This window comes from Eremomyces bilateralis (genome assembly GCF_010015585.1).
Source record: "Eremomyces bilateralis CBS 781.70 unplaced genomic scaffold P152scaffold_2, whole genome shotgun sequence".
NCBI classification, from domain to species: domain Eukaryota; kingdom Fungi; phylum Ascomycota; class Dothideomycetes; order Eremomycetales; family Eremomycetaceae; genus Eremomyces; species Eremomyces bilateralis.
In genome coordinates, this window is record NW_022985068.1 from 456,322 (window position 1) to 481,420 (window position 25,099).

The following is a 25,099-nucleotide window of genomic DNA, read 5'->3' on the forward strand; positions in this document are numbered from 1 at the left end:
CACCGAGTGCTTCAGGAATCAGCTCCACCGTCTCTAAGCCTTCACCAAGTGCTTCTGGAATCAGCTCCACCGTCTCGAAGCCTTCACCAAGTGCTTCTGGAGTCTGCTCCCTCGTCTCGAAGCCTTCTAGTTCAGCTTCCGCAGGGACAGGTGCCGGGACCGGATCTGGCGGTCACTATGGACATGAGGTTGCGGATCCAAATGCTCCGCACGACCACCCCACCGGCAGCACTCCTCCCTCTGCAAGCACGTCTGTTGGGAACGCCACGACAGTTGGAAACGCCACGTCAGGCGGCCATTTTGGACATGAGGCTGCGGACCCAAATGCTCCCCACGATCACCCCATTGGCAGCACCCCCAGCTCTGGAAGTACGCCTGCTGGAAACGCCACGGCCAGCGGCCATTTTGGACATGAGGTTACAGATCCGAATGCTCCGCATGATCACGAGATCGGCATCCCCACCCCCTCTGCAAGCACTTCCGTTGGAAACGCTACGACCGGCACCCATTTTGGACATGAAGTTGCGGATCCGAATGCTCCACACGATCACAAGATCAGCAGCACCACACCAATCGTCCCAGCTTCAAACAGTTCGGCTGCCGCGTATACCGCCACCGCCAGTGCAGGCCACGGTCATGGTGCGGGAAATGCGAGTGACGATCATGGTCATGGTTCGGGGAATGCGAGTGACGGTCATGGTCATGGTTCGGATGTTATTGCGCCTCCTGCAGCCACATCCACGGCTGGGGCCGATCCCGACCAAATTCCAGCCAACATCTTCATCGAGCCGGCGTTGAACGGAGAACACGGGGAAGGCAAAGCGCTTACCCCTGGCGGGCGACTTGTTACCTTGAAGTACGGTCCGTATAAGGTGGACGCGGAAGGGATGGTATCGAATCGGCCGCAGATGAACATGGAGAAGCCGTGCAGTGACTGCTATATTGTCGCGCTGCAGGCGGGATTGCGGTACGAGGATGGAACGGTGGCTAATGTCGACAGTGGAGCGTGGCTGCACCACATGGTGCTTTACCTCCGCGGGACTGGGAGGAAGGATCTTGTCTGCGGTGGAACGCTTGGGATCTACCCTCAACGAGTGTAAGATATAGACATGCACCGTCTCTTGGAAGGAGTTGTTAACCAGTCATTCTAGTTATGCCTCGGGCAATGAACGCGTCACCAGCCGTCTCAACAACCATTACAAATACGGCCTCCACGTCGGACAGGAAGATTCCCTAGGTATGATCTACGATCTCATGAATCAGGACACTACCGGAAAGACCTACTACCTCACCCTCACCTACGAGGTCGTGGACGGCGCCGCAGCTCAAGGCTACAAGGCTGCCGAGATGGCTTGGTAAGTCACTAACCCCTTTCCATCCCCTCCCTCCATCAAACCTGTTCATCTAACGACACTTACTCCCTTCAGGCTCGACATCACCGGCTGCGGTATCTCTGAGTACCCTGCCCGCGAAGGCCTCTACGAAGTGAAATCCGACGGCTGGAATTCCACCATCAACGGCCGCCTCCTCTCCGCCTCGGGCCACGTGCACAATGGCGGCACTGAGACCGTCATCTACCAGAACGGCGCGCCGATCTGCGTCTCGAAGCAGTTCTACAATACGAAGCCGGGCTTCGCGGCGACCGGGGCAGGGCACTCGCATGGCCGGAAGACGAAGAGGGAGAGCGGGTTAAATATCAGTGAGGCACAGACATGTTTGAATTTTGCGGATATCAAGGTTGGGGATACGTTGGTGGTGGGGGCGAAGTATGATACGGTGAAGTATCCATTGGATCAGGATCATCATGGAGGTGGTGGGCCGTCTGACATCGTACGTATTTGTTCCACTGTGCTCCTGTCTATATGTGCGAGAGTAATGGCTAATTATGCGCAGATGGGTATTAGTAGGGTGTATATCGGGAACTGAACGGGGGGGTTAGATCATCTAAGGGAATCGGGTACCAATATCACAGCTAGAGATGTACTTAAGTCTCGCCAGAATTATTCTCTATCAAGTCTGAAGAAAGTAAATTTATAAACCCTAACTGTCGGCGATATGTACCCCACATAATTTCGGTTTCCAAGTTCAAATACTGTGGCAGACAGTAAAATGATTACGGCCTACATTCCTAATCGACCCCATATGTCACTGGCGAGCGATGATTGCGATAATATGTATTGTTTGAAGGCTATCTTAATCAGTCTTAACTGAAAGGAAGGCAGATAACACCTGCTTCTATATCTGCTGTCGATCCGTACAACAGGAGAGGAGAATAGAAATGCTCGAGTTGGTTTTTATAACACCATACGCCAACCGAAACTGCTATCCATTGCTCCAGCGGACGGAAAATTCCATTCGGATCCCGCCTCGCTCCAAACCTCCAGCCGCCTACACTAAGCATCCCTACTTCCTGCGGTTCCCGCCCATCCCCAAAATCTGCACCATCCGGATAAAAATATTGATGAAATCCAGCTCCAGACTCACGCTCTCGTTCACCGGATCCCTCCGCATCATACCCCGCTGTGCCATCCGTGCATGATGCAGCACCCGCTGCACATCGTAGAGCGTGAACCCGCCGAACACGACCAGGCCGCCGTAGAGCCAGAGGTTCTCGGTGACCATAAGCGTGCGGGCAGCGGTGGCGGGGATGACGAGGGGGGCGAGGCCGGAGAGGGCGACGACGGTGACACCGGCGAGGAGGGGGGCGCCCAGGTAGAGGTATTTGTCCTGCTTAGCGGTGGCGCCGACGAAGGCGATGGAGCCCATCATGCCAGCGGTGTAGAGGCCGGCGCGGGCGAGGATGGCGGGAGACATGAAGAAGAGGGGGGAGAGGAGGAAGGCTTGGGCGAGGTTGAAGGTGCCCCAGAGAGCGTACTTTTGCAGATAGCTGTGATTAACCCGTTAGCATATGGATGGAATGATAGTGGGGAGGAGGGAGAATTGGAAGACTTACTTATCGGGCGAGGTGTACAAAGTGCCGTACATTGATCCAATGCTAGCAACGAGTCCAACACCGGCAACGAGCCACGGATTCATGGCCATCAACCGATGGCTCCATCCGTTTGTGTGGAGCGTGCGGGCAGCGATGCCGATGATCCCTAGCCCCAGGCCGGTGTGCAGAAATGTATCATTCAAGTATGACCGCTCAAACGCCGGCATGCCGCCATCCTCGCGCGTCTCCCGGTTGAAGAGCAGGTTGATCGCAAGCAGCGTTCCGCCGAAGATGCCGGCGCCATACAGCAGCCGCTGGCGGAGCTCCGCCGAATTCGATCCGGGGGAATAGGATGTGTTGGGGCCGGCGTTGTAGTTGCGTCGGAAGACATGTCGGAGCGAGTCAAGGGTTTTGCTAGATGTGGTTCGGACGCTGGCCGTCTGGGAAAGGATGGAGCTGCGATATGACGGTTTCGGTGGCGTGGAGTGGAATGTGCGGATGAGGAGGGATGCGGTGGTGGGTTTGGAGGTGGTTTGCCTCAACGTCGCGGTGACCGCGAACGGGCGACGAAGGACGAAGGACATCGTGGGGAGGATGGGGAGCAGACGGGGGATGTCGATGAGGTGAAGGGGAGAAGAATGGGAGGATTGGGGATACAATTGAGGTTGGGTGTCTCTTCATAACCAGAAGCTTTAGCGCCAATTTGCGTTGATGACTTCGATGATGTCGCCGCAAACTCCGGTCTTGGCACGTGAGAGGAACATTCGAGAACGTGACTTGACGGCACGTGATCAACCGTTTGCTTACACAATCCGGAGTTAAAGGAGAACCGCCATGCCATGTCCGATCGTCCAGCACAGATTGCACAGTAGAAGTCTCAATAGACATATTTAATACATCATATAGCAGTTTAGCGGTGTTTTTATTCCAAGAGTGCAATCGTACTAATGCATCCCCCCCCCCAGAATGATAGTCCGGTCCGTATCTCATTGCCGTCATATCCAGCATCCATATATGCGCAACTCCAAAACTCCAACTAGCCCGGTCATCTAGGTATCACAGTAAAAGGTATCATTCCCAACGAAAAAGAACGGCATCACCACATCCCGAAGAACCAAGCTCCATCGCCGGAGTCATAAACGCGACTACCATCCATCCCCTGCTTTGCATCCAAGATATGCCCTACACCCCCGTCCTCCACCGCCCATCCGCCACCACCTCAAACCGAATCCCCCTCCCCCCACCCCCCCTCCTCCTCGCCGGATTCCGATTCACTCTCTCCACCCCCCCGCCATCCAACCACCCCTGCAGGTTCTTACACTGACTCACATCGAAGCTCTCCAGCTCTGTGCACCCTGCCACCACCGCCTCTACCCCGAGCCCCGTCACCCGCACGCACCCGCGCACTGACAGGTGCCGCAGGTCCAGGAGGTGCAACCCGATGGCGCGCAGGGACGCGTCCGAGACCGCGGAGCCGCAGAAGGCGAGGTTGAGCGAGGTGAGTGCGGGGCAGCCGAGGGCGAGGACTTCGGTAGCTACATCAGAGAGGGCACAGCAGAAAGACTAGAATGGTCAGCGCTGGATTCCCCACGAAAATCGCAGAGGGTTAAAGGATGAAAGGAATCGAAAACGAAAGGGGGGAACTCACCAAGTCCAACTCCTTCAACGCCTTCGCCGCATGCGTCAGGTAAATAATCGCATTATCCGTCAAATACGTACAATCCGCCAACACAAGCCGTGTCAATCTCGGAAACGGATACACACTCCACTGCTGAAACCCCGCGTCTGTGATCGTTGTGCACCGCGTCAAGTCCATCGACTCGATCCGCTGCGCCGCGTGCGCCGCGATGTGCGCCATGCTGCGGTCCGTGATGTGCTTGCAGTATGACAGCGTCAGCCGCTTCAGCGACGGGCACCCGATCACCGTGCCGGGTGGCATGGCGTTCGCGGATGCCTGCAGCGGGTGCGGCGAGGCGCCCTGGTGCGCGGCGCTGGCACGTGGTTGCGGACCGCCGCCGCGGGGGGCGCCGTTGGCTTTCGCAGCGGCGGCGGCGGCTTGGTGGTGGGCCATGCTGGCAGAGAGGTCGGGGACGACCCAGCCGACAACGCGGGCGAGAAGGTTGTCGCCGACTTTGCGGCAGTTGGAGAGGTCGATTTCCTCGAGGGATTTGGCCTTGTTGACCATGTCGAGGACGGCTTGGCCGGTGATGTCCCAGACGCTCTTCATCTTCCAGGCGCGGAGGTTGGGGGCGCAGGCGTTGGCGAGGGTGGAGAAGCCTTCGTCGGTGATGTGGAAGCAGTTGCTGAGATCGATGAGTCGGGGGCGGTTGGCGGCGAAGGGGGCGATGATATTGACGATGGCGGAGTCGGTAACGTCGCGGTTGTAGGGGGAGAGGTCTAGGTTGTGGAGGAGGGCGGGAGAGGTGGAGATAAGTTTGTGCCAGTGAAGACAGACGCGGCGGGAACGCATGAGCGGCAGAAGGGGAAGATTGTCGAAGATCCGGATGAGGATGCTGTCGGGGAGTGGGGATCGTTGTTTTTTGTGCGGGGTTCGAAGGAGCTTTGCGCGCTTGTAGGCGGTGGGATGTTCTGGAGGCGTGACATCGTGCTTCGTGTGAAGAATAGTGATCATTCCATGGCCATTGGTGTCAGGAGGTTCGGGGGTACCGGAAGGGCTCGAAGTCGGTGTCGATTGAGCGGAAGCCGAGGGCGATGGAGGCGCCAGGGATCCACGACGAGACTTCGAACGCATCTGCATGCTATCCAACTCGGGGTTGAGGTACGGATCTGGATCGATCTGCTCGATGACGGTCTTGTCGTCGGATTTACTTTTCTTCGATGCGGTGTCGTGGAACGGATCGTTGAAAGTCACGCTGGGGATGGTAAGGGGTCGCGGGGAACGTGGGCCCATGTCCGCGATGGCCAGCTCGTCAATCGCGGGCGTTCCCTCAGAGGCGTCCGCCATGGTGACATCCTGGCTCCCAGACACGCCTAGCCGCTGTTTCGCAGTCATCTCGACCTGTGCGCGGATGTTCGGGGGGCACCGTTGCCAGAGCTCGTTCAACACGTCGCCGCCAATCATCAGGCACTCGACCGAGGAAACGGATCGCACAGTCGCGGTTCGGCGCGGCGCTAGAGAGAGGCTTGCGACCTCACCAAAGTACTGCCCGGCCTTCAACCGTGCCTTCACATGCGATTCGCACCGCGCTCCCGACGTCGTCGATTCTCGTCGTGCCTTCGGGTTGGGCACAGACTCGCTCACTACCTCGACTTCGCCACGTATGATGAAGAACACATCCCGACCCTGCGATCCCTGTTTGACGATTTCGGTAAACGGGGGATACGTTTTCGGGATGGCCTTGAGGCCCAGGAAATGCAGGATTTCCTGAGGAAGGGACGTAAATAGCGGTAACTCCTTGAGCGTTTGTCGTACGCTGACCGACCCGCTTCCAAGCGCGCTTGAGGCCGCTGCCTCGGCCAAGCTTGGACTGGGGCTTTTCCGCTTCTTGCTCACGGCGAACATTTCCCCATCCATGCTGCCGGCTTCGCCCATCTGCACGTCGCCATCCATTCGATCTCGTGGCCGCTTCCCGGCTCGTGGTCCAAACACTCGCAGACCCTCATCAACACCCGCCGTCGTATGCTGCGTGAAGCTTCCGGTTACCTTCCCGTTCCCCGTCGCGGTCTGATTTCCCACCTCTTTCTTCTTCCGCTCCAAAATCGTCAACCGCTCCTGCGCCTCCTCCCGAATGGCGCGCTCCACGTCCGGGTAGCTGGGGAGGACTTTCTGCAAATCCTCCTTGTTCAGGCGAACTACCATGCTTTTTAGATTCGCCACGATGCATGCGGTCCGCGGGATGTTCATTAATATGCCGATCTCTCCGAAGAACGCGCCCGGTTTTAGTTCCGCATACGTGCTCTCCCCATCCCTCGATGTGACCCGTACCGACCCTCGGACCAGCCAATACATCGCCTTCGCCTCGTCTCCTTCCGTCAAGATATAGTCATGGTGAGAGTACAGCTGCGGTCGGAGATGCGCGCCGATCTCCGCCAGAAACGAGTCGGGCGCTCGTTCGAACAGCGGGAACGATCGAATCCGGTCGAGGAGGTCGAGCGGCAGGCCCTGGATGGTCGACGCCGTCAATGGCGATGGTCGGACGGGTCGCGTGGGCATGCTCTCGGAGTCGTAGGATCGGATCAGACTGATGGTGTCGGGGATCGGGGGGACACCGTTCGGGCGGTGGGCGTGCATTGTGCCGCCGCCGGGGCCCCGTCCATGGCGGCGCATTATGGTGAAGGTGGTAGTGTAGATAGTAAAAGATTATTTGACTGCCGCATTCACTGGTAGGGATAGCCGGATGCGTGAATGGTAGAGACGTAAACCAAGTCGAGGTCGGTTTGTCGACGTGAAGCGGATGATGTCGATGCGCTTGCGAGCCACGGTAGGTGCGTGGAACAGGGAATATGAGTAGCAATCAATCGTGCAGCCGTGTCTTTCGATAGGTCTCGAATGTCGCGCTTAGTCGCGGGGAACGTCGTCAGAGGTCCGGTTCGTGGTAAAGATCGGGCGATGGATGCGACACGTGATGTACATTAGAATACAGAAGGAATCCGATGTCAACGGCGGTTCAGCAGCGTTGGAGAAGTCCGAGGTATCGTCGCACACGCTCGTCAGATCCGAAGTAGCATCAGCGGCTCTGCTGTCACCCACGAGCTGATGTCGGCAGGACGCAGCGACGAGAGGCGGTCAAGATCTGGATGGGCGGTAATACCGGATATTACCAGCGCCGCAATGCAGATGTCTACTTCTAATCGCCTAGAAGAGTTATTTCGGCCTTGAACGAGAGGTGAGTGAGGATCGAAACGCGTGTGTGGCGGCGTTGCGGTGAGGTCGGACGGGCCGTCGGACAGTGGAAGGAGTGGGAGGAGTGGGAGGTTCAGGTCCGTATAGCTCAACTGCTGAGTGATGTGATGGCGTCGAGAGGATCGGCGACGGCTAAAAAATAAGGGCGAAATATGACGCCAGTGGGAATGTTTGAAGATGAGGCCGAGATGATTAAAGATTGAAACAATAGAAGAATTATTGTGAATGGGAAATATTTGGTGGGAGTGGGAGATTGACGAAGATGTGAATGAGGTGGGAGGTGGGAGGTCATGGGGGGAGAGGAGAGGCAGAGGCGCGGGTGATCGATGGGGGAGACGGGGAAGAGAGACGTGGAGGGGGACGGAGAAAGGCCCGGTAGGTGGTAGGCGGTAGAGGGTAGACGGTAGACGGTAGACGGTAGCTACAGGTAATCTTTCCAGTATTAAATTCTTCCGTGCTGGCGGTTCTGCAGGTTACCGTGCATGCAAATTGGAATCATTCAAGGTGTTCGCGGCAATTGGCAATTGGCAATTGGCAATTGGCAATTTATCTCGACACGCGACCCTTTGATGTGTTGATGTTGGCGGTGTCGGCCTTTTTCCCACTCGCTCCCAATTCGTTCTCGCGGGGTATTTACATGTATTATCTCGTCGATGATCCACAGTGATGATCCCCTTCTACTGTTCTTGCTCCCGGCCGTCTAGGGCGATGATGTTGAAAGATGGTGTCGACGGCAGCCGTCAGCCCAAGCTTCTAGAAAAAGATGAAACAGGACCGTTGTTCCGCCTGTAGTTTCTATCCCCAGTGTTCCCTCCATCATCAGTCCGCTGGAGAACTATCCCCGGGATATGACACAAGAATCCCCACATCGAGGAGGCTGAGGGAGAACCCTGATCTTCCCATTATCATTATCATTCATCGTTTTAAGAACCAAGCAATCTACGTAGTCAAGTTAACTCGCACACTCCAACCGAAGTTTCCAACATCGCGAGTAGTCGAACACTGAAACAGGGCCTGGCTCTTGAGCATGTGCTGGGTGCGCTGGTCTGAAGCTGGTCTGATCGCCCGAATCCCCCGAACATCGGAACATGATGTACTCAGATGCAGGGAGAGAGCCGCCCTGATGCCCGTTCTCAACTGTTCCAAGTGTATCGGATGCTTCTGGTGCTTTTCCAGAACTTCCATCGAATTCCCCCCTACTGTTGTCAATTGTGCCTGTTTCCTTTCCTCTAGTCCAGTCTCACACATATCTACACTTGCCTAGATCGTATCGTTACACCACCCCAGCCTCTCCATTCCCATTCCCATTTGTATCTTCTTCCAAGTTCCACCCGATTACGTAGTTAATGGATGGTACGATCCATCGCGCGCCCTCAGTTCTGGATCGTCAACGCAATCAACCGAAGATCAGGGCCCCCCTACCCTCTTCGCCCTCATCCCGCGACCCCTTCCCCCAGCTGTCCCTGCATCCACGGACGGACGAACCAAAGTCCAACCCCTGATAAATGCGTGCGGAGTGCAGCACCATTTCAAATCGTCCAGCTCGGTTAACTTACGACAAGCCGTGAGCCGACCCTAAGACCTAACTGTATCTCCTGCCCGGTGCTCTTTGGACGATACGCGCCACGGCGTCTACGTGAAACGTCCCCATTGCCGATTCTTCCTTGTCGGTCGCGAAACATTCTAGATGACTTTCAACGTGTCCTGCAGATGAGATGAACAGCCGTTCAATTCCAGCCTTAATCTACCCACTCTCCTTCCCACGTTTAATCTCCACGGTATGCGTTCGTCCCAACCCTCTGGGCGTGGTTATCTCCCACACTGCAAACCTCGTCCTCCGACCTGCTCGTTCCATCCCACCACGCGATTGACACCGCTGCTACTACACACGGAGCGCTGGAGGAACTCGGGACGATGGCGAATAGGGTAATCGCCGAGATTGCGGTGCTATCCGGGCGCGGTTCCGGGGAGGGATCCATGCGTTCTGATATCGCGCGGTCGGGTCGATCCGTCATGGGGGGGATTGTCGGTCTCCGAGCGCGAATCACTGGACGGGTTCTCGAGTGATGGTGGAATATATAGAAACGTGAGAGACATTTCTCGGGTGCATGCCGGTTTATGCCTAGCCCCGATCTTTCAAGTGCATGTAGCTAACAAGAGGTGGGTAGGAGAGGTCAGCCTAAGGAGTGATGCCATCAACTCAAGGAATGATTGGAAACTCCCAGCGATAGAGGGACGCATAATAATTGTAAATGTATTCGTAGTATTCTGCATGTATCATCCAGGAAGTTCGCTCCACTTACGCACTGTAGTATTAGGACATGCCTTGGAGAGACTGCACCAATGACCGACTGATCTGATGCTGGCTACCCGCAAGCCTCTATCTGGTTCGCTGGATGGTTCACGATCGCCACCGTGAGAAACAAGTACTAACGGAAAAGTGAGGTGTGTGGCTTTGAAGTTCACCAGTCGTTGGTTTCAACATCAAGCAACCTATAACAAGAATGCTAGCGAGAATATCACATCTACCGAATTCAGAAGTTGGTTTGGCTCAGGTTGTATATCGGAGGCAGCCCCATACATTATTGCTGTAAATGAGCTGCCTATATTTCCAATCCAAATCAAATCTACTGGGAACGGATGAAAACCACGAACCGTGACGCCCAGCCTCAGTGAGACAACGACGGCATCGAACACCCGTTAGTATGACCGTTTCGTCGGCGGAACCTCCTACATCATTGTTAGCATTATCCCAACCACCGAACCGTCCACTCCACTTACCGGAAACGTATCATCTAACGGCTTCATTATCACATCCCTCCACCCCACCTTCACCTCATCCCCCACCTCCCCCTGCCACGTCAAACTATGCCTCAAAAACTCCCCATCCATCCTCTCCCCATAATCCTCCCGCGCATGACTCCCCCGACTCTCCTTCCGCTCCACCGCCGCCGCCACCGTCTGCGCCGCGCACGTCAACAGGTTCCGCGTCTCCAGCGCCTCCACTAGGTCGCTGTTCCAGATATACGATCGGTCTTTCAGCGATAGGTCCGTGTTGAACGCCTGCTCCACCTCGCGGACCGTCGACTTGCCCGAGACCAGCGACTCTTCCGTGCGGAAGACTGCCACGTCACGCTGCATCGCCCGCTGCATGTCGTCACGGAGCGACGCCGTCAGCCGCTCGCCGTCCGCCGTCCGCGTCTGCTCGAGCTGCGCGAACGAGGCGTGTCCAATGTCCGCGGGTAGGTCGGGCATAGCGGGGGCGGAGGCAGAGGCGTGCTGCTCGGCGATGTCGACGGCGGCGGAGAGGCCGAAGACGACGAGAGCGAGGAGGGAAAGGGAGGTGGCGCCGGGGGCGGTGGTGGAAGGGTGGGGTGTGGCGGTAGAGGTGGTGAGAACTTGTCCTTTGTAGTTGGTGGGGACGCCGCCCATGCAGTAGTGGACGGTTGGGCTGGTTGGGTGTTAGATAGAAAGGGGTGGAGTAGAAGGGAGGGACTCACAGGACTGGAATCGGCTCTCTCGTCACGTCGATCCCGGCGAAGATGGACGCCGTCTCTGCGATGCCGGGTAATCTCTCCATGATGATCTCCTTGGGCAAATGGCTCAGCTGCAGGTGGATATGATCCTTATTTGGCCCCACGCCTCGTCCTTCGCGGATCTCCATGTTCATACTTCTCGCCACGACATCTCTTGATGCCAGATCCTTGGCTGTTGGCGCATATCGCTCCATGAATCTCTCTCCCTCGCTATTCAGCAAGTAACCTCCCTCGCCTCTTGCACCCTCGGTGATCAACACTCCCGCGCCGTAGATACCGCTCGGGTGGAATTGCACGAACTCCATATCCTGCAGCGGCAATCCCGCCCTCGACGCCATCGCACACCCATCTCCCGTACTTGTATGCGCGCTCGTCGCCGAGAAATACGCCCTCCCATAACCCCCCGTTGCAAGGATCGTATTCTTCGCAAACATCCGATGCCTTACCCCATCCTCCAAACTCAGCGATGTAACCCCCACACACCGCCCATCCACCATCATCAGATCCAGCGCGAAATACTCCACGAAGAACTGGCACCCGCTCTTCAAACTGGCGCCGTACAGCGTGTGCAGCAGCGCATGGCCTGTCCGGTCGGCGGCGCACGCCGTGCGGTAGGCTTGCCCGCCTTTGCCGAAGTTGAGGGACTGCCCGCCGATGGCACGCTGGTAGATAGTGCCCTCGGCGGTACGCGAGAAGGGCATGCCCATGTGCTCGAGCTCGACGATGGCGGGGATGGCGTTGGAGGTCATATATTGGATGGCGTCTTGGTCGCCGAGCCAATCGCTGCCTTTGACGGTGTCGTAGTGGTGGAAGCGGGGGTCGTCGTCGTGCATGTTGCCGAGGGCGGCGTTAATGCCTCCTTGGGCTGCGACGGTGTGGGAGCGGGTTGGGAACTGGATCGATTAGCGGATTGTAAGAGGTGCGGTGATATTGTGGAAGTACCAGTTTCGTTATACATGCTGTTTTCAATCCAGCTTCGGTCAATCCTACCGCAGCACGAAGACCTGCACCACCGGCACCGACGACAAGAGCGCTACACTCTATATTAGCAACCAGCTCTCAAGTAATCAGTCTGTTCAATCCACTCACTCATAATGATGGTCCACAATCCCCTCAGTGGAGAACTTTCTTCTTGTCCGTGCAAAGGATCTTGTGCCCTCTCGAACCAATCGGCGCCGCAACGTCCACATCTTGCCTTCAAACGAATGACCGAGGAAAAATAAATGAAGAAACAGACGGCGGGATTCCCATCGGGGGAGGCCATTCTACCTATTTAAACCCGGCCGCACAGCCGAAGCCGCGCTCATTACCTGCAAGCGGCTCCAAGATTCTAGCTAGACCGGCCCGAAGGCCCTGGAACAGTGGAAATAACGAGATGATACCCCACGTTCCAGTGCGTATGATTTGATGATGGCGAATTCGTGGATCGTCGGCTTCGGGAATGGCTGGAATGGGGTCTGGAAATAAGCCGGGAATGGCGCGGGGAAACGTAGTGGGTGGCCAATCAGTCGTGTGGGGAAGTCATCAAGGGGCCAGGTAACCGACGACGTCGGGCGTGTCTTGTATGATGTATCCTCAACTTCAGGAGAAGCATCTGAGGCGCTTCTCTCGTGAATTGCTCGGCTGGGCTAGATATTTCGTCTAAATTCTGTGAAAGGGGCCATATGGATAAGTTATATGGTTCTTATATTCTTCTCGCTGTCGCATTTCGCGTGGGTGATGATTAAGCACGATCGCTGCTTAAGCTCAGTTACTGTCGAGTCATAACGCAAATTGGTATTAACGATTCCCATAGTCTAGAAAAGGAGATCTAGTTAGTAAGCCAGATGAAGATAACTTAAATATAGGAGAAAACTGAGGAATCATGATAGGCCTAGCCCAGGGGTAGAGCCTCTGGGCCGACAGCCCAAGACTATGACATGATGAGTGAATTTAAGAAGACTGAGAACCCACATGTAGTATATCATTATTAATTCTAGATTTTTAATTGAGAATGAGGGCGCGACGGGTAAATTGACGTCACTGCACGGTTCAAGGGAGCCCGACAACCGGTCTGTGAGCATATGGTCCAGGTTTCAATTCCTGCTGGAACCCTTCTTCTTTTGGTTTTTTTGTTCTTGGTTTTATTTATTTGAAGAGTCGTTTGGGTCATTGTTTGCTATATCCTGCCCTTATGATATTACTAGCAAGAGGTGGTTTGTAGGATTATGTAGTGACTGATGTTTTCTAACTTTCAATCCGGTTCACTGATGCCGCGAGGTTTGACGGGAGTGTGTCCTCCCATATCATATCCACTACCGACGTCCTTCTATCATGATAGAACCGGCCATTGGCCGTGGAGAAGTGTAGCTACAGCATAGGTCCCCCTGCTTACCCCGTCCTCTCCGAACATGCTGGAGCCCTGTGGAAACCCATTTCAAGTTCCTCTAAAACTGCCGAGACATCAGTGCCTAGCAAGCCCAAGCAGGTAGCAAAGTTCCTCAGAAGATCCGCCTTGATCGAGTTGTGGATACAGCGCTCTGGAACCACGCGCACGCGTCAGGTCTGGCTCCATCCGTGCGTCCAAACCGATTGTTTGTTCCATGTGAGTATACTAGACACATCCTCGCCAAATCAACTCAACACCAAATAGGACGAACCGCAGCACACAGGAGATATATGTCCAACTAAACTGTATTCAATCGCCAAATCAGCCATAACCGCGCTATCATGAATCATCGCATCGTCCGGGAACACACTAATGATACAGCCATAACCAACTCCCTCCCATATCCCATCATGGACAAACATTTCCCATCCCAACCCACGACATATAATATCCCGTCGTTCGGCCGTCAAAGAACCGCTGATCAAATAGATGTATGCACAAAAACACAGACAAACAACGTCAACCATCTTCCTTCCTTCGCTCCCTACCCCTCCGCCACCCCCGGCCTCCCAATCCTGCCTCTCAACACCTCCCTCCGCCCCTCCGCCCTCTTCTCCTCCCTCTGCGTCCGCCACCGCCCCATCAACCCCCCAATCCCCACATACTGAATCCTCACCCCCCTCAATCCCGGCACCCTCACCCCCTTCTCCACCCCCCGAGGCCTCCCCCCATACACCATCCCCGCCCTCTCCGCCGCATCCTCCGACTCCCCCGATTCCCGCGACGACGTCCGGAACGTACTCGCGCTCACCGACCGCCGCATCCCACTCGCCGAAGTCCCCCGCCACGACCCCGCCGTCGACGCCGACATCGCCCGCACATGTCTCGTCCCGCCTACCTCCCCCGTCACCGCAATCTGCGGCTTACGCCGATTCGTCCCCGCGCGGTCGAGGCCAAGCGAGTTGCCTAGCAGGAACGCCCGTGCGTCGAGTCCGACGCCAACGGCACTGGTGCCGGGATGGGCGGGGATGCGGGGGCGGGTGGGGCTGTCTTGGTCGGCGCCGTTGGTAATGACGACTTCGCGGGGGCCGCCGTTCGTGTGGGCGGTCGGCGAGGCGGAGACGGGGAGGGAGGTAGCGCGTTGGCGTTTGCGTTGCTTGAGGCTGGAGAAGCGTTCGAGGACCTTGCCTCGAACCTTGCCGAGGCCACGGGCTTCGCCGATGTCGCTGGTGTCGCCACCGGGGGGGAGGCGGCTGCCGGGGTCCGGGCCGGAGTCCGGGCCGGAGTCGGAGTCGGAGTAGTATTCGGGGTCGTCGAGGTCGTCGAGGGAGTAGCGGTGTGGGGAGGGGGAGGGGGCGTCGGAGTCGCGGCGGGGACGAGGGCGCCAGTTGGGGTGGAGGGTGTTGGAGAGGTCGGTGGGCCGGAGGGATCGAGTGGAGTCGATGGTGGAGGAGCGGGGGCGGGTGCGCGTGGGGAGTGGGAGGAGAGATGGAAGGGGGTTGCGGGTGGTGATTGCTGGGGCGGTTTGAGGGGGGGAGTCGAGGACACGTTTAGGAGGGTCGGCGTTGGAGATTATGGTGATCACGGGCTTGGGGGGAACGCAGATGGGGGATTCGTCGCGCTGATCGATTGGGTTGGTGACCCCGCGGCGGGTGAAGGGGAAGCTGGCACGGGCGAACGGCTGGATAAAATTGTCGGAGTAGCGACGCGCACGTTGTTTGATGCTTGTTCGGCGGGTCGGAACGGAGCCTCGCCTTACAGGTTTCTCGGCGGAGGCCTCACCAAGCTGTTGGTCTTCATCCGAATATGGTGTGGGAGGGATGACGCGGAATGCTGGAGGTATCACAGGTGCTGGAGGGGCCGGTGCAGGGCGTGGATTGGTCAGTGGACTATCGTCCTTGAGGCTTGGAGGATGCGCATCAGGAGGAGTCGAGGGCTCAATCACGACTGTCGGTTGATGAATATCCGATGTATTCAAATTCTTTGTCGCCTCTTTCACTGCTGCAGAGTCGTCATTTGGCTGAGCGGTAGCTTCATCGCGGGTTTGCGGACGAGATGACGTGCCAGGTCGGGCAGCTTGCTGCACGAGCAATAGCGAATCGTTGTTGTGCGGATAGAGGTTGATTGCCGTCGCTTGGCTCACTTCCATGGCGCTGGGTGCGTCGGAATAAACAGAGAATGGCGTGCCAGGAGTGAGCTGATGCCTGATCGACCCACTCAGGCCATAGTGATCATCGGTCTTTACCGACATGCGGTCCAAACTCATGCGTTGGGCGTCGAAGGAGACGGAGCGCTCGGAGTTTGTATGAAATGCAGATGAACTCGATGCGTCAGCATGAGCACTAAGTCGAGGTGCTGTTAGACGATCGGGTCTTGCCACTGCATTTGTAGCCGCTCTATCCTGTCTCTTTGAATGCTGCGAAGGATCTTCCGGCACCAGGGCTGTAATCGCTAGAATGTTGTCCGGCGGATGCTCAGTCGCATCTACCTTCTCGGCCCTTCTTTTTACTACGATCGTCTCATCAGAATCCCGTGGTTGATCTCCCGAGGGAACATAGTCTGGGTTCGAAACGTGGCTGGGGGTAGGCAAAGCTCTCTTCTCCGGTCCGGCCCCGGCATTTCCAGTAAAATCCGGCCTTAGTATGGTATCAGAGGGGATATGGAACTTTACTGCAGGCCTCTCCGGCTCGAAGATTGGCTTCAATCTCGATGAGGTCATTGGCTTCTCCGCAGATAACGTACGATCTGTCTGCGATGTACGCAGAACTTTGGAAGGAGCCTTGGAAGGCACTTCGAGCATCTGCTGCGACCCCTGGTAAACGCTGTTGGCGTTGACTCCAAGGCCATTGTCTATGCCCTGTTTCACGGCTAACTCTCCTTTGCTCGGCTGCGCGCCTGGCACGGTATCCTGCCCACGAGACTGCGCCGCTCCCAACAACTCGACATCATCCCGATTCCGTAGACTGGGCGGCAACAGAGGTTCCGTAGCATACTTTCCCTCCACCGGCGCGTCGTCGAGATACGAACCTGGCGCCCCACTATTTACGCTCCTCCCCGACGACTTCGACGACTTCGACGGGGAGGAATCGATAGCGTTGCTGGATGTCTCGCCAACCGGCTGCACCGCGCCCCCCTGAAGCGCGCGCAGCGCATCGCCGTCGTCCGCGAGCGATCTGCTTCTCCCGTGGGGGCGGCTGCGCTGCGCGCCCGGATAGGACGGCGCGGGGCCATTCCGCAGCGCAGCATCGTCGATCGCGGAGCCGAACGCGACTTTTTTCGGCACCGTCCGCGATTTATGGCGGAGTGGGTGCGGCGGGCTGGATTCATTGGAGACGAGGGACGAGCGGTTGGACGTCGTGAGCGTGATTGGGGAGATGGAGGCGGATTGATTGCCGCCGCGGAGGCGGAGGGACTCGCGCTTGGAGACGTGGCGGAGGATGGGTTTGCGGGGGTCGTAGCGGATGTGGGAGATAGAGTCGCCGACGGAGAGGGGGGAGGCGTCGGAGATGCTTCGTCGGTTGGAGTGGCCGCCATCGAGGGGGGAGAGGTTGGTCTGGATTTTGGGACCAAGCGATTTGCGTCGCATGGGGGTTACGGCGGTGCTATCGTCAGTGGGAATCGAGTTCCGGCCGGTCCGTACCGGACTGTATTGCACTTCTCGTTCGGGCTGTGGGTGAACGTGTCGTAATCTTTGGAAAGCTGATGCGCTGATAGCGCCGTTCATTCCGGGATCATAGCCAGAGTCGTGCGTACCAGGACGATCGGCACCGCTCGAGGTGTATTGCACGCCTTTTCCTTTGATAATCCCCGCTCTCGCGGTAGCCATGTCAATTGGGGTACTCTTAGTCCGAGAATGAAGACTGGTATTCGGCGAGGGTCCACCAGGAAGTCCTAGTTTCCCGTTCGTCATGTAATACAGATCGGTCGAGAGCTTGTCGGATGGAGTATGGGTCTGCGTTTCCTCCTCCGAATCGAGGTCTTCCTGGGCCGTCTTAAACGACTCTGCCGCTGATGAAGGATAATGGTTGGGGGAGGGTCTGACCGGGACGGAGGGAGTGGGTGGGGTGGTTTCTGGGGTTGGCGGGCCTTGAAGATTAGCGGGAGTGAGTCGGTCGGGGGTCCAAGGGTAAGTGGCCATGGTGACGTCTTTCGCGCTCCCCGATGGAGGCGTGGGAGGAAGAATGCCCTCGTTGGGGGACTTCACACGTTCGCTAGTCCTTGCGGAGCGCCCGTTTGTTCGTAGGGGTTTAGAGGAATTGGTGCCGTGCGGTTGGATCGCTGCTGAATCCACGGAGTGTCGACTGGGTGCCAGAATGAACTTCCCGGAAGGCTGGTGCGGATCAATTACATGCGTGACCTGCATCCTTAGTGTGGTATGAACGCAATCCGAGACTCCATCGGAAATATCGAGAACAGAGCCGCAAGACGGTCGCGATGGAATACTTCTGGAAAGAATCGGTCCTCGTGCAGCGTTGCGCCGTGGGCGGCGGTGCGACTTAATTTCCCAGCCACCTTTTCAACGGGGGTCGTCACCACGACTGCATCCCCCGATCTCTCGCATCCAGGACCGTCGGATATCGAGAGATTCGAGGCTTTCGAGGACCCCTAGAAAGTTTGCTCTCAGCGGATCCGGGTGGGGAGTATATCTGCAGGACGTTCTGCAGGATGTGAAGCGTCGTGGTTCCCCTCGTTCACGATGATAGGTTCGGCTTGTCGCGAGACGAAACAAGGCGATGCGCAACGGGATGCGCAACGAGGAGGGATAACGTGATGCGTCGAACAGTGCTCTGGGAACGATGTCGCGATGAGTTCGAGGCAGTTCGGATTATTATTGGAGTAAGAAATGAAATTGTTCTGAAGTGCTGAGAAAAGACATAGGGAGAATGGGGATTGGGGAGGCGTTGAGGGCCGGGATGAAGCAGAGGCGTTTCGGCGTGGGGTGGGGGTTCACTGGGCGCCGTGTGACCGGTCTACGGCCACTGAAGATGAGGAGAGGGGATATGCACGGTTGGAATAGAACAGAGCGTACTCCGTACGAAAGAAATCGATAGGATGATTACAAGAGTGGTTTTCGACCAGAAGTACAAGTGACGATGATGGGTTAAGATAGATAGATTGAAGGATTGGGGTGAGGAGCCAAATGGGGGCAATGAGAGAGAATGTCCGAGAAGATGCGACAAGGGAGAGCAGATGACGCCTCCAATGATGTCGATGATCTCTCTCATATAGTCTTATAACCGGTACGTATCTCATAAGCCTGTACGAATAATACTACCGGTATAGCTAATATTAGGAGTGATATGAGTCGTGATGAGGGCTTTGGATCCTTCATGGAGATTCGGCCCCTGCGTTTGAATAATGTTGGTCTGTAGTACTATTGTCCTAACTATTGTTTGAACTGGTAGGCAAACCGAAAAGTCTTCAGTTGACTACTTCGACTTTAGAGATCCAAGGTGCTGTTAATATATCACGGTCCGGACCATCCCTCGTTACTGAAACACATTCGGATCTTGATGTGGCACTTCGCGGGGTACGGAGAATTGGCGGGGAGAGACACCCAGTCGACCCAGATCGCCCTCCAGATCGCCATCCCGATAATAGATCTCAATCATCAACATCTTCCTCGAGTCACTTGATCTCCGTGGCGCAATATCGAACATCATCTTATCTTCGGCCCCGTCTCTTCCGCTCAGTCTCGTCCTCTGAGTTAGTAGCCCAATCATCGGTGCATGCTAGCAGAGCGTTTGCTCCCCCCATCCTCTCTCTATCGTGGTACGGTACACAAAGGGTCTTCTTATTTATTCCCCGGATCCTGATATTGGTCACTTAATATCTCCGGGAGATGACCCTTTTGCTAGTGAGCCATGGTTGGGGTCACCACTGGAAATTAGAATTTCATCGCTTCCGTTCGGAACTATCGTACAGTTACCTATGTCTCTGCTCCAATTTGAAGGTTACTATGATGATGATAGACATCGGTGATTTTCGACTTTTAGTCCGTCTTCGCTACTGCTGGCTGCTCCGTAGTGCCTTTGATGGGATCCGAAGTACTTGGCGGGAATCTATTTTGAGGATATGTACTGATTATTACCTTACAATTCAGGATTAAGGCTTCAGGGACTTTATCGTCGAAGTGCAAGCACAGACATGTGACGCTAATAGAACGGGTCTCTCCCACGGCGGATTGCTTCTCTTGTTTCTCCAGTACAATAGCATTCATGTCAATACACTCATGTCAATACAATCAGGTGGAGTTTTATGACCCATCAGACACCAACGGTCAATCGTCAATAGGCTGTGCCGACTGAACACCTCACCAATTCCCCATCATTCATCAATCATCACCATCCATCCGGCCAGCTCCACCAAAAGGGACTAAGCATCCCCGCCATCCACTGTGGCAGCTTTGCCAGGGTCTCCTAGCCAAACCTGAATATCCCGCACTCCACGCTTCCATTGTGCCCTCCCCCATGAGAACACCACCACCCTCACCTCTTCCTCTTCTCGTCTCCTTCATTACTCCATCCCCTCCACCCCTCTCTCGGCATAGGATCTCTCTATGTCCACTATGGGCGACGATGGAGATGTCGACCACAAGCGATTTGCCCGCCCCAAGTGGCTAACCAAACCCACCCACAAGTCCGCCAGCAAGGAAAAGGGCCGCCCGGGAGACATCCCCCAACCCTTCTACACCAGTGCATCCAACCAACTTAGCGACGATGTTCAAGACTTCCTCAAACCTTCCACCACGAAAGCTCGCTCCTTCGCTCCGAAACTCGCTCCCAAAATCGATATCGCCGCCGCACAACGCTATCCCACTGCCAATGATGTTAACACCTCTCGGACGCCGTCGTCGATCAAAGGGAGGAGTGCAAGGAATCGGGCGAGGCTGAATGTCGCATGGGATGATGGCGCACTGGAGATCATGGGATATGGAGGGGACGACTGCGATGAGCCGACCATGGCGATCTCAAAATCAAAAGCGAGGGATGTGGGCGCCCGAAATGCGGCGAAGAAGCCCGAGCCACGATGGGAGCCGCCTCCGGTGCGCATGAGCTTGGAAGATCATACGCTACGGCCGACACGAGGCAATGTTTCGGAGCCGGTAGGAAATTCGGGTGACCTGGAAAGGAGCAATACGTTGCCCCCTAATCAGCGGTCAAGTTGGGCCATTGTTCCTCCGTCGTTGACGGTATCCACCACCGTGGGTGCCGATGACGATGACGATGACTTCCAGCCGAAGCCACTCCAGCGAGCGCCCACGGGCTGGTCGGATTATTTAGAAGAGGAGGACGATCTACCAGCCAAGTCTCCCAAGTCACCGATTTCTCCAACCCAGGTCCTTCAGCAACGGATGCGACAGGAGGAAGGCCGGATCCTACATCAAGTGCGGAGAAGCCAGTTGCTGGAGCTCCCAGATGACTTGTCGGATCTATCACTGGGCGATGCCTTGGGCCCATCTGGGACCTCGGCGACACAACCGAAACAACCACCTGCACCGGGTCCAAAACCAGATAAATATGCGGGTAAATCCACGCGAGAGGAAAAGCGGAGTTCCGCCTCTCCTCTCCGTGAGCCAACGCTTCCAAGAATTGAGTCCCATGATGCACCATCGAGCGGTTCAGATTTTTCCGCTTCGAAACACCCCGAACCTCGCAATATTCCACCCCCACCGACCAGATATCTCAGCGCAGACGCCGTCCCCGTACAACCGCACCCACGAACTGGTCCCCCACCCGCTGGCTCATATACCACACCGTCTCCAAATTTCCATGCTAGGCTCTCCCCAGGATACCGCGAAGAGTATCAGACACCACCTGGCCCGTTTCCGCTATCGATCAACGAACCCCACCCTCCATCGGTTGACCCTCAAGCACGAACTGCCAGTCGCCCGTCCGCCGACCGGCCTCCCTCCCGCCCCCCGCGCTCCCCAGGGCTAATCCAAACCCAAAACCACCCCCCCAATTCCCTCCCGTACTTCTCCGCCGCCAAGATCGACCAGGAAGAAGCCCTCAGCCAGCTAACACCAGACTCCGTCAAAAACCCCACCTCCGCCACCGCCGACATGTCGCTCATCGATTTCGCCGACCGCATCGGCCACATGCGCCGAATCTTCCCGCTAACCGCGGAGCGCGAATCCCCCATTGCCCAGTTCACCGCCAAGCAGTGGCTCCGCGCCGCCGTGTGGTGGTTCCTGCGCGCCCGCCAACGCTTCGAAGAGCTGATTCGCGCGCGGGCGAAAGCCCAGCACTCGCTGGATTCCCCCGGAACGCAGCAGCTGGACCAGGGGCACGTGGACTTGGGAAAGACGTTCTGGATCTTGGAGGACGTGCTGCCGTCGCATAAGCAGCTGCAGGATTACATGAGTGTCGACGATGATTCGCAGAAGGCGGCGGCGCAGGCGGCGGGGGATCAGTATGCGGCAGGGATCTTCTCGGAGGCATCGACGCTGCGGGGGCAGATGAAGCTGTTGGCGTCGTCGATGACGAGGAATAAGCTGATGCCGCCGCATGAGGTGCTCATTCAAGGGCTCGATCAACTCATATGGATCCGGTATCCCAAGCTGCCGTTCCCCGAGATCCCGGCGGTCGCGATGTCGTGTATCGGGCACGACTTGCTTCCTTTTGACGACGCACGGGTGCTGTTCACCATGACGGTTGCGGACACCCATGAGTACTTCTGTTTGCACCGGTGTTTCGTGCTAGTAACGATCGATCCGGACTATATGCAGGACGTCGAGATTAAGAAAATGCCGGCGCTCCTGACCATTCTGCGTCGTCGAGGCACGCACGATATGAAATTGACGCTCGCGACGCAGAATGACACCATCAACTTCATCGTGAGTAATTTCAGTACGGTGATTTGATATTCGCTAACCTGGTTAGTATGAGGACAAGCTTCCGTGGGACGACATAGTCGCACTGAACCGTTCGAGACCGGAAATGCGAATCGCACTGCCTAGTCCGTGGCCTAACGATACCTACCTCATGATCGCCCTCAACCCCTCCGATTTCACGACGATACGAAAGGCATACGACTCTACATACGCTGCAGCCACTGCTATCGAACAGCAACGAAACGAAACCCTACTTTACCAGGGAATCCTGCGAGAATTCTACTTCAAATTCCTGCAAGGTCCTGCCCACCAAAATGGACCGCAATCCCACCCCCCCGAACGACCGTCGATCTACAATTTCCCCAGCGGAGCATTTCCCAGTACTTCGATCCATATCTTCGGGGTTTACACACGGCGACCCGTGCATAGTGGCGGGTATCGAAGCGAGTCGCTCTCGGGCTTTCGGGTCGTCATTACTACCACGGGATACAAGAGCATGAACACACTAACTCTGACATTTCCCGCTACACAGCCGGAGCATCTTGGATCATACATGGATGCAAGTGGCTTTCCCGTCCTCGTCATGTTCCATTACGGCCCCGCACAGACTCGCGGAGATCTCGTCCTGAGTTTCCGATCCGTCCAAGAACGCGAACAGTTGTTGGAGGTCATGCGAGGCTTCTACATCCAACCAGGCGAGCAGGTTCTCGCGGAACTTCCGCTCGATAGCTTCGACCTCGAAGAAGTCGAGTCTCGCAAACGATACCCGGCATCCGGCCAGCCGCCCTGGAGCAAGTTGAGCATCATTCAAACCATCAAGCCCGATCGTTCCACCTACCTCCGGATCGTCTTCAACTCGGCGGCGCAAGGATATAGGATTACCCTGACCGACCGCTTCACCAACCAGTCGTCGCAGTTAAAATTTCGCATCGCCACGGACCTTGAGCCGCGCATCGAGTTCCTTCGCTCCGATCCCCATGATCTCAGCTGCACCATCGAACGGACCGACCCCTCCACCAAAGTCGGCCCGGAATGGAGCCAGCTCCTCCACGCCACCGAATCCCCCACCATCCGTTCCTACACCTTCTCCACCATGTCCGACCTGCACACCTTGGAATCCATCCTCACTGGATTCACCGTGAAATACGACTGGTAAGTCCCCCCACCCACCATCACCCAGGCCTCCAACTCACCCCATATAGCTCCCCTCAATCTTTCACTCTCTCCCGCTCCCGCCGCTCCGCCCTCTCCCTCACCCGCACCCCCAAATCCTCTTCCACAACCCGCCTCCAAATCCTCGAACAACTCCACTCCCCTACCCACCCACCCCTCACCCTCCTCCTCGCCTTCTTCGCCTCCTGGCCCCAAGCCCCCTATCTCGCCATCCCCCTCCGCCCCTCCGACGCCTTCGAGCGCCTCGACCCCTCCCGCCTCGCCCTCGCCTCCGCCACCACCACCTCTGCTTCCGCCCCCGGCAAATTCGCCATCAAGTTCCCCGACGCCAAATTCGGCTTCCCCACCACCCGCTCCAAGCCCCGCAGCCGCGACCCCTCCCCCCGCAACAGCGTCGACCACCGCCCGGACACCGCCACTAGTGACGGCTCGCCCGCGCTAGCCGGATCGCTTCTCAGCGCGGGCGGCGGGCGCGGGAAGCGCGAGAGCGTGCTGCTGGACGGGCTGAGCTCCGCGTGGAAGGAGGGGGGATTCGCTGGGCGGTACGACACGGGGGGAACGGCGGGGCAGGGAGCCGGGGAGGCGGAGGTGGGGTACGTGAATTTGGCGGATCTGCCGTTCGCGGCCGAGCGGGAGGAGGTGGTGGTGGGGTTTGCAGGGAGTGAGGAGCGGGGAAGGCTGTGGGCGGCGTTGCCGAGGATGGGGGGGGAGGTGGGGGTTGGGGCAGAGGAAGAGTATGGGGGGAGATATGGAGGGAAGGAGAGGGATAAGGAAAGGCAGAAGAAGCAGAGTAAGGTGTTGAGGAAGAAAGAGGATGAGGAGGAGGAAGGGAAGGGGAGGCATGGGAGATTCTGGAGACGGGAGAAGGAGTGATGCTGGCTGGGAAAAGACGCACAATCGCTGCATGAGGACGAATCTGTTGCATTTCAGCGCTGTCCGACGTTTCTTAGTATCCGAGCATCTTTGTCGAGCGCTTGTTGCGTGCGTGTATCTACGTCGAAATTAGCGGGTCAGCGGGAATCGAAATCCATTCACGTTAGGAATCATCTACCTTCCAGCCTTCATTCCGTCAGTTATCCGGTACCTCCAGGCGGGAGAAGCCATCGTCCCGCGTCTTTCTTCCCATACGGTCCTTCTCCTAGCAACGGGTGCGGCGCATCGCTGGAATCGAAGTAGTGGATATCTACCATGCAGCATTAGTCCTGCTGGACAGTCCTTCTGTATTCGGGGGTTTTACCATTTTCCTTTTGGAGATCCTCCTCGGTCTTGATGCATAGTTCGAGTTTCCCTTTGGTACTCGCCGACTCCGTGTAACCGCTTGTGGAAGCTTTGAGCTTGGGTTGCTGGAGGGGGGCTTTGGGGCGGAGAGAGCGGGAGGCTTTTGGGGAGG

General features: G+C 56.7%; 5 protein-coding genes across 5 annotated transcripts in view; 2 read left to right on the forward strand and 3 right to left on the reverse strand.

Annotated features, from left to right (window-relative positions):
* P152DRAFT_510980 (uncharacterized protein) overlaps positions 1–1,926 on the forward strand; it is a gene marked incomplete at both ends in the record, with an annotated part of 2,608 nt that extends 682 nt beyond the window's left edge. The window contains 4 exons of the mRNA XM_033682694.1: positions 145–1,096; positions 1,152–1,355; positions 1,428–1,830; positions 1,894–1,926. Of these exons, the coding sequence (XP_033537799.1) occupies positions 145–1,096; positions 1,152–1,355; positions 1,428–1,830; positions 1,894–1,926 (1,592 nt within the window). The remainder of the gene's footprint in view (positions 1–144; positions 1,097–1,151; positions 1,356–1,427; positions 1,831–1,893) is intronic.
* Positions 1,927–2,403: 477 nt separating this feature from the next.
* On the reverse strand, positions 2,404–7,220 carry P152DRAFT_463822 (uncharacterized protein; the record flags this gene model as incomplete). The annotated part of the gene is made up of 6 exons (XM_033680524.1): positions 2,404–2,887; positions 2,954–3,372; positions 3,476–3,607; positions 4,217–4,495; positions 4,581–6,518; positions 6,597–7,220. 6 exons carry the CDS (start codon positions 7,218–7,220, stop codon positions 2,404–2,406), a joined length of 3,876 nt encoding a protein of 1,291 aa, XP_033537800.1.
* Positions 7,221–10,496: 3,276 nt separating this feature from the next.
* P152DRAFT_445853 (flavo protein subunit of succinate dehydrogenase) lies at positions 10,497–12,522 on the reverse strand (the record flags this gene model as incomplete). Its single annotated transcript, XM_033677878.1, has 5 exons — positions 10,497–10,526; positions 10,578–11,247; positions 11,297–12,225; positions 12,275–12,365; positions 12,422–12,522. 5 exons carry the CDS (start codon positions 12,520–12,522, stop codon positions 10,497–10,499), a joined length of 1,821 nt encoding a protein of 606 aa, XP_033537801.1.
* A 1,180-nt stretch (positions 12,523–13,702) lies between these two features.
* Positions 13,703–18,063, reverse strand: P152DRAFT_445854 (uncharacterized protein; the record flags this gene model as incomplete). The annotated part of the gene is made up of 3 exons (XM_033677879.1): positions 13,703–13,764; positions 13,972–14,177; positions 14,366–18,063. 3 exons carry the CDS (start codon positions 18,061–18,063, stop codon positions 13,703–13,705), a joined length of 3,966 nt encoding a protein of 1,321 aa, XP_033537802.1.
* A 1,946-nt stretch (positions 18,064–20,009) lies between these two features.
* P152DRAFT_510985 (uncharacterized protein) lies at positions 20,010–25,018 on the forward strand. Its single transcript, XM_033682695.1, has 3 exons — positions 20,010–22,539; positions 22,586–23,688; positions 23,739–25,018. Exons 1-3 carry the CDS (start codon positions 20,260–20,262, stop codon positions 24,580–24,582), a joined length of 4,227 nt encoding a protein of 1,408 aa, XP_033537803.1. The 5' UTR covers positions 20,010–20,259; the 3' UTR covers positions 24,583–25,018.
* Positions 25,019–25,099: the final 81 nt, after the last annotated feature.